General features: G+C 43.5%; 1 protein-coding gene across 3 annotated transcripts in view; it reads left to right on the top strand.

The window, feature by feature from the left end:
* The first annotated feature begins 340 nt into the window (after positions 1 to 340).
* Positions 341 to 8,891, top strand: part of si:dkey-33c9.6 (active breakpoint cluster region-related protein) — a 14,287-nt gene continuing 5,736 nt past the window's right edge. Inside the window, exons 1-12 of one of the 3 annotated variants that reach the window (XM_031585215.2) lie at positions 341 to 495; positions 654 to 742; positions 989 to 1,093; positions 5,146 to 5,481; positions 5,725 to 5,832; positions 5,958 to 6,012; positions 6,231 to 6,283; positions 6,472 to 6,609; positions 6,899 to 7,020; positions 7,700 to 7,856; positions 8,099 to 8,218; positions 8,387 to 8,462. In XM_031585215.2, coding sequence (XP_031441075.1) covers positions 444 to 495; positions 654 to 742; positions 989 to 1,093; positions 5,146 to 5,481; positions 5,725 to 5,832; positions 5,958 to 6,012; positions 6,231 to 6,283; positions 6,472 to 6,609; positions 6,899 to 7,020; positions 7,700 to 7,856; positions 8,099 to 8,218; positions 8,387 to 8,462 — 1,411 coding nt within the window. In that variant the 5' untranslated portion in view covers positions 341 to 443. Of the gene's footprint in view, positions 496 to 641; positions 743 to 988; positions 1,094 to 5,145; positions 5,482 to 5,724; positions 5,833 to 5,957; positions 6,013 to 6,230; positions 6,284 to 6,471; positions 6,610 to 6,898; positions 7,021 to 7,699; positions 7,857 to 8,098; positions 8,219 to 8,386; positions 8,463 to 8,891 lie in introns of all 3 variants that reach the window. The other 2 variants (XM_031585213.2, XM_012835449.3) reach the window with 2 other exon arrangements.

The raw sequence follows: 8,891 nt of genomic DNA, 5'->3' as shown, positions 1-8,891 counted from the left end.
CCTGTTTAATGGCCATAATTAGAAGTGACTTTAACAAGCTAAATGTGTACCCTGATTGAGGAGCTTTGCAGAAGGTATCCTGATGCATTGACGTGTAGCACTTGTCGAGATGAAAACTGCTCACATAAGTCTTAGCATTTGAGATTAACAACTAATATCAATTTAATATAGGGCACATACATATATACATATATACACGTGACATCACATAAATATAGACATGACGGGAAATCAGAGTGCACGCAAACAAATACATAGAGACAAAAGGCTACCGGGGCTTTCCTCTTCTCCTTTTGTGCAGTGTCAGAGAAACAGGAAGTGTTTTTCACACAAGCTATTAGACGAGCTCACAAATCAAATGACCCACTGAACGAGGGCGAGAGTAAACGTGCGGAAGGAGAGACTACCAATGCAGAGACTACTAATTTCCTTTCGCCGTCGCAATGGAGCTGTTTGAGGAGGCTTTAATGTACCTACAAAATGAGAATGTTGCCGGTGCGTAATCAAATGGTTTTAAATTCTCTCTCTCACACACACACACATATATACACACATGCATGTGTGTTTGACAAAAAACACAAATAACAAAAGAGGTATGAATGGATGGATGCATATTCTTGGAATTGTTATTAATTCAACAGTCGGACCAGCAGGTTCAGACCTCTTGGAAGAAGTGTTTACAGATGATAGTTTTGATCAGAGTCCCCTGGAGACAGGTCCCTTCACACTTCCAGATGTAGGGGTGAGTAATGTCACACACACACACACACACACACACTCACACACACACACACACACACACACACACACACACATCGATAGGGTAACTGGTTTTAAGAACTTGATTGGTTCTTGAGGGTATATCTTTGCAGTAGGTGTGAATTGTGAGTGAAGTGGTGAAGGTAGGGATTGGCTGGTTATGTATTTGGTGAATTTTGGTGAATGAATTGGTGAATTGTCTCATTGGTGGATTGCTGTGTTTTTGCAGACCAAAAGCACATCTGAATATCTGCTGGAGAAAAGATTGGTGGTCCTCAGAGGTATACTGAATAGTGAACAGCTTTACCTGAATGAACTGGAAACACTGTTGATGGTGAGACACGCACACACACACACACACACACACACACACACACACACACACACACACACGCACAGATGCACAGAGGTAAATAAATTAAATTATGGACACACACATACTCACACACATATACACTCACACAACATAAAACTGCACACCACAATATGAATAGCTAAATACAACATGGGTATGCCTCTAGTAAAACTGCTATGACAAGATCAAATGCAATCTAATTTAGGTAGGAATTCACAATCTATCCTATCTATCACCACTGTACTTTCTCTATATATTTTCACTTCAGATTGCAAAGCTTGTCGTGCAAATTGTCTGTGAAGTTTGGCACATGGCGTTGGATTGTTCCTTCCTCATTTTTGGTATCGGCAGCTTGTTCGCCGTGGTGACTATAATTACACTAATAGTTTATCCACTGGTTTCAGCATGATTTATGGAGCTGTGTGTGAAAAAAAAAAAACTGAAAAAAGAAGTAGTTGCAGTCAAACCGCAAAATCGAATCGTGATCAGCATGATATGTCATCCTTGACACAGGCCTGGTATCCATCCAGGGGTGCAGGTTTGATTTAGAAAGTGATGGGGACATAAATCTGAAGGTTTACTACGCCTGAGGTGCTTGTCCTTGGTGGTGGTCCCAAATCAACCTGACTAAATAACTATTTGATGCGCACTATATGAAAAAACAATGGCCATTTTCTTATAGTAGTATATTATACACTATCCGCCAGTGATTCTAAAATACATACAACAAAACATCGCTAGACCTTTTGTGATGCACACATATATGGTGCATTACAAGTGTACTCTATAAATATTGAAATTTGTTAACTCCAAGCGAGTTTATTAATCCTATTAATAATGTTTGATAAATATTTAATGTGTTATGACACTAACTACAAAAACTTATTATGGTTTATTAATCGTATTAATAATGTTTTATAAATATTTGAAGCAGGAATACACTCTTTGTCAGCACCAAAGCTCACAGTTGAAATGCTTACCTGGTCACCCCTCTCTCCTCTTTAGCCTAGGCTCTGTAGCACCCTCTCTCTCTCTCTCTCTCTCTCTCTCTCTCTCTCTCTCTCTCTCTGTCTCTCTCCCTTTCTCTCTCTCTCTGTCTGCCTCCATCTCTCTCTCTCTGATACCTGTATGAGACAGGAAATCAGAAACTAGCCTGAAGACAACCTTTTTCAAGAATCTTTGACAAAAAGGTCTATACAGGTTTATAACTCTTCAAATCAGATGTGTTAAGTGAACATTACAGCGCATCTAGGCCAATTAAAATATAGTGGAAAGAGTTGGATCGACCAATCAAAATGCAGTAGGAGGAGTTAGATCAAGATCAAACTCCACCACCTGGATCTCGTGATCTGCAGCGAGGACCACTAGCTTTGATCTTGGCGTTTTATCTCCATCCCCCGGCTCCGTACTTTTTGTTCAGTTACAACGGCCCTGATACACCTTTGTACAAACTAGCATCCTGGAAGCAATTAGCATTCCTGCTTTTCTAAATAACGCAGTTGCGCTCAAAGCTGGTGGTGAATGTATACTAAATCACTGCATAATTAAAAAAAAAAAAAAAAATCCTAAGGAGCGATATGGTATTCACTGCAGACGACGAGATCCAGGGGTGGGAGGTTGGATCCATAATCAATTCTACCAACTTTATAGAGCCTACTCTGCCCCAGCAGATTACCCAGCATATCTGTCAAGTTGCAGCCCGTTGTCGTGCAGAACCCTCGATGAGCTGGTCAAGATCAACTACTACACTTATGTTGATGTAAGCAGAGATGTTAAAAGGGAGACAACTCACCGATTGGGAAAGTGAACAGGAAATATGGGGAAATCCGTATTGCTAAATATGGCTGATTCTTTAACTGGAAGTCCTGTATTACAAACTTGACAGCCAGGTAGCTATCTTTGATCAAGATCCAACTCCACCCCTGGATCTTATGGTCTGCTACGAGGACCATTTGTTAGAAGTGGACAAGGGGCTGAGAGAGGCGTTAGTGAGGGGTTGAGAGTTTGCTAGACTAGAGGTGAGAGGCCTTGGTGAATAAGAGTGAGTGATGGAGAATGAATGACAGAGGGAGAAGTACAACTGTTGAAGAGTGGAGGAGTGTCAGCATCAGTTACAGGTTATGGAGGAACAGACTTAACGGTGAGAATGAGCAACTAGTAAACGGGAATCCATTCGTTATTCACCTGACAACTAAGAGAGAATCCATTCGTTATGCACCTGACAACGAAGAGAGAATCCATTCGTTACGCACCTGACAACGAAGAGAGAATCCATTCGTTATGCACTTGACAACGAAGCCAGAGCTGGTAACTTAAGGCAAGTTAAATGTCACAGTCTAGTTCCTGGTGGCAGTCTGCCCATGACCAACTTCTGTATTTACCCTTGAGCTCTTCCCTTTCGGCTCTGGGCTCTTCACGTTGTCATGACAACCAGGGGACGTTTAGTGTGCCCCCTTCAAATGGACCGAAGGTATTCGCCCCTGTTAACTTTCAGTCAATGCCAAGGCACATTTTAGAATATTATTTTAGATTTATGTTATTGGTTTCTATATTACTCAACCCACAAAGGAAATGCATATATTGATAAGCTTGGAATGTTAATCACATTAGAAGTGGTTTGTTATCACTAAAGCCGGAGAGAGAGGGATACTGTGAGCGTGACTGGTGTGTGAGGTAGGAAATGAGTGGTAGACAATGTGGTTCCTCTTGGCAATGTCTGTGTGACCAAATTTTATTTTAAGAGTGTGTACACAGTGCTATATTCATTCATTGTGCATTTGGTGTGAAATGGTTCTCACTCTTTCTTGACGGCCTCTCTTATGCCTTTGCTTTCTAGTTGTTTCTTGTTTATGGAGCCTGTAATCTTTATGTAGTCTATAGTCTTTATGTAGCCTGTAGTCTTTATGTAGCCTGTAGTCTTTATGAAGCCTGTAGTCTTTATGAAGCCTGTAGTCTTTATGTAGCCTGTAGTCTTTATGTAGCCATTAGTCTTTATGTAAATCCTTTTTTTTGTTTGCAGTCGCATCTTAGAAATTATTCCACCGAATCAATTAATTGATGACTTAAATCAAATTACTAGGGCTGTCAATCGATTAATCGCGATTAAAAGTTAGTTTTTCTTCTTAAGACTAAATCTTATAAATAAACAAGTAATCACTTCAGACAGCGTGTACTTTAGAAACTGTTGTTTAATTGTATTTTTTTTTAACACAATGGTGCCCCTCAACGATAAATCGTAAGAATTTCCCCTGAAGCAATTCAAATCACCTCAATCAGCCCACTGTCCTCAACTATGTTGATGGGCCGACCATCACGGCAACCCAAATGGTAACCTTTTCACGGACTGGTCTAGTTATTTTCCTAGAGAAGTCATGGAGTGTGGGTTGGCGATCATTTAACCTGGGACTGCTTTCTGTCGGGTGCTTTGCATTAAGGTGATAACTTCAAGACGAGCTGCTTCTGTGATAGCTAATTTCAGCTTGACAAATGCTACATACAACTTTAGTTTTGTCGATTGTTCCGTCATTTTGGCTCTTAAACAGAGACTTTCCGCCCAACAATCCCTCAGCTCTCTCCATCTTCAACTACCGCATTGGTTCTCAAACTTTTTCTGTCATTCCCCACTTTGAACAAGGGGGGCTATTCAAGCCCCACCTGTCCCTCATCGCTCCCATAAAATGGTAGGCCAAGCCCCCTACTTACGGGCTACATTGCCCGAGGGGACACAGGTTCAAGTCTGGCCTGATGTAATTTCCCAAACCTCTCCCCACCTCTTCTCGGCCTCGCTTCCTGTCATAACTTCATGTCCTATCCAAATAAAGGCATTTTTTTTTTTTAAGTTGCGTTAATTGCGTTAAAATATTTGATCGCGTTAATGGCGGCCGCATTAATCGCATAGATTAGCAAATGGAAAACTTGATTCAGTTCAGGGGGGAATGGTGTGTAAGGGAAGGGATAGTTACCATTCATGTTTAAGTTAAGTCTTTCTTTTTTCCCCCTCTTTTTTCTATCATGCCCCGTCTCTCCCTCAGCCCATGAAGGCCCTCAAAGCTACAGCAGGAACCTCCCAGCCGGTCTTGTCCTGCCAGGACATCCAGACGGTGTTCTTCCAGGTGCCCGAGCTGCTGGCCCTCCACAGGGACTTCTACCAGAGCCTTAAGGCCAGGCTAGAGGGGGCCACAGAGCTGGGTGAGGGCCTGAGGAACGAGCAGCGCCAAGGGGTCTGCCGGAGCCTCAGTGCAGAGCAGGGCCTTGGGAACGAGCAGCGCCAAGGGGTCTGCCGGAGCCTCAGTACAGAGCAGGGCCTGGTGGTGGAGCAGTGCAAGGACCACTATAAGTTGTCTGTGGGTGACCTCTTCCAGAAGTTGGTAAGCTTGTGTTGTGTTGCCCTGTATGATATCACTATATCACCAGTGATATGTTTTATGACTAATGAGCCCTATAGAAAGCCTCTTTGTGTATGTCTCATGCCTTTATGCTTTAAGATAAAGTTAAAGATAAGTTATTGCTTCCTTGTTGAATGATAACAATGAAAGACTTCTCAGCAGATTACTGTAACATAGATGAATTAGTTGTTATTACTGTACTATTCATTGAAGATTTTCATACAGGTTAGCCAGTTAGCAACGTATCGTGGCTTCATCGATAATTATGAAAGTGCTGTGGAGATAGTGCGGAGCTGTACCCAGACTGATGAGAGGTTTAGAATACTTGCTGAGGTATGTTGTTTTCACTTCCATAGATCTATCACTCTCTTTATGTTATATCTTCCTCATATGGTAATCCCCCCCCACAGGCTAACCCCCAGTCTTAGATTCAAGTCTCTTCCTGTTCTGTTTTTCAGAGCATGAAATCAGGGAAAGGATCTGACAACTCCCAGTCTGAATACACATTTGAAGGTACACAGAGAACTTGTTGAAATAATTGTTGCATTCTGCTGAAAGCTGTTACACTACCCAGATGTTATCGACGTTCCATTACAATGTTTTGAAATGTGTTTCAAAACCCAAAAAGACTTGTTCATAATGGTTGTTAGCAACGGTCGATAACATTGTATCTCCTCCCTCCTCTCTCCTCCCTCCCCCTCTCCCTCTCTCCCTGCCTCCACCTCCTCTAGCTCTTCTGTACAAGCCCCTGGACCGTGTGACCAAGACCACACTTGTACTACATGTGAGAGCACACTGCACACTTGTCCACCCACCAGTCTTATCCTATTGTGTTGAATGATTGCTATGGCACTTTAATTCCGCTTATCTACGCACTGTCCTCTCTCTTGATCTCTCCTCTTCTTCCCCTCTTCCTCCTCTCATTTCGTCTTCTTTCTTCTCTTCTCATCCACTCTCCCCTGGTCCTTGTAGGACCTGCTGAGTCACACTCCTCCTGATCACCATGACAACCCCCTCCTCCAGGAAGCTCTTCGGATCTCCAGTAGCTTCCTGGCTGGACTCAATGAGACGTCCCAGTGCAAGAGAGCCGTCACACTGTCCAAGGGCATGGTGAGTGTGCGGACGCACTGTGGGTTAGATAGAAACCACATTTTTTATCGTAGGATCTCAGCCGCTGGCTTCTTGAACATCACACTGTTGAAGATAGTTCTGTGTTATTATAAATACACGTGAACATTCGATTAAGAACCCTACAATGTAAACAACATCTGTCAAATCAAATGTAATTTAATTCATGTATGTATTTCTTTTGAATATGAAATAGGGTTGGTAGACCTCGTGATTGGTATTTTAGAAGTGAGATAAAAACCATAATGGTATACGTGACTCTGTATTGCAGAGACGACAGCTGATGCATGACGGATTTGTGGTGTGTGTGTGTGAGAATGGGCGGAGCCTGCGACACCTCTTCCTATACACAGACTTGCTACTGTGTGCCAAATTAAAAACCGGGACATTAGGGTAGGTGACACAAAAATCGCTCCATAGAAATCGCAACCCATCATATATGTTGCATCGTTAAACTGGTCACATCTGTGTGAGTGTGTGAGTATGCATGTATGCATTGGCCTATATGTACTGTACGTACTTCTGCAAGCGATGTGTGTTTGTGTGCGTGTGCGCGCGCACGTGTGCGAGGGTGTGTGTTTAGGTGTGTATTGGCCTATATATACTGTACGTATTTCCGGAAGCGATGTGTGTTTGTGTGCGTGCGCGCACACGTGTGTGGTTGTGTGTGTTTAGGTGTGTATTGGCCTATATGTACTGTACGTATTTCCGGAAGCAATGTGTATTGGCCTATTTCTGTACTGTACACATGTGTGTATTTGTGCTGCTGTGTTTCAGGAGGCACTCTCAGTACAGGTGTATTTGTGCTGTGTTTCAGGAGGCACTCTCAGTACAGGTGTATTTGTGCTGCTGTGTTTCAGGAGGCACTCTCAGTACAGGTGTATTTGTGCTGTGTTTCAGGAGTTACTCTCAGTACAGGTGTATTTGTGCTGCTGTGTTTCAGGAGGCACTCCCAGTACAGGTGTATTTGTGCTGCTGTGTTTCAGGAAGCACTCTCAGTACAGGTGTATTTGTGCTGCTGTGTTTCAGGAGGCACTCTCAGTACAGGTGTATTTGTGCTGCTGTGTTTCAGGAGGCACTCTCAGTACAGGTACTGCTGGTACACGCCGCTGTTTGGGCTGAAGGTGCGCTGGGCAGGAGAGCAGGAGCACCCGCCGGAACTACAGCAGCGCATCAGCTGCATGAAGGCCAAGATGTACCACCTCAGACAGACTCTAACACAACAAACGGTGAAACACTAATGTGTGTGAGTGTGTGAGAGTGTGTGTGTGTGTGTGTGTGTGTGGGGGGGGGGGGTGGTGAGGTGTGAATGTGCGTGGGGTAGTTTTTCTCGCTCTCTCTGGTCATCTGTGTCAGTTTCTGTGCTACTGAAGTAGAGTGTAAATGATATAGAACATGATCCATATCTCTTAGGAATGCTATCTAAAAGTGTGGGTGCCTGTCTGTGTGTGTGTCTGTGTGTGTCTCTTAGAAAAAAGGTTGCCATTCCCGTTTTGTGGATCGTATTCACAGGAAGCTTCAGGAGTGTGAGCTTTGGCTACTCACACACTCACCAAACTTGCCTTTACAGTTACACAGCACCAGCGGCAAGGTGAGAGCGCATTTAATTAACACACATGCACACACACACACACACACACACACACACACACACACACACACACACACACACACACATACAAACACAAATCTATCTATCTTTCTATCTATCTATCTATCTATTTATCTATCTATCCATTTCTTCTTCTTCTTCCCACAGAGTCACACTCTTCTGATGTCTTCTCTGTATAAGCTGGAGGAGTGGCGGGAGGCAATGGACAGACTCATAGGAGAGAGTGAGCGCTCGTCTATGCAGGACTCCACAGTATCCCAGAGACATAGGATAAGATCTGCACATACATCCAGACACATAGGCTTGACTGTATTGGACATCATTGCATGAGCGTTTAAACCCTTGTGTTTGTCTACATTAATGATGCTCTGACTGTCATAGATACATGCACATACAATATTCATGCACGTTTGTGTGTGTGTGTGTGTGTGTGTGTGTGTGTGTGTGTGTGTGTGCATGCGTGCGTGCTACGTTTGTGTGTGTGTGTGTGTGTGTGTGTGTGTGTGTGTGTGTGTGTGCGTGCGTGCGTGCTACGTTTGTGTGTGTGTGTGTGTGTGTGTGTGTGTGTGTGTGTGTGTGTGTGTGTGTGTGTGCATGCGTGCGTGCGTGCTACGTGTGTGTGTGTGTTTGTGTGTGTGTGTGTGTGTGTGTG

Source organism: Clupea harengus, chromosome 18 (genome assembly GCF_900700415.2).
Source record: "Clupea harengus chromosome 18, Ch_v2.0.2, whole genome shotgun sequence".
Classification (NCBI taxonomy): Eukaryota; Metazoa; Chordata; class Actinopteri; order Clupeiformes; family Clupeidae; genus Clupea; species Clupea harengus.
This window is presented reverse-complemented; position numbering and strand designations above follow the sequence as displayed.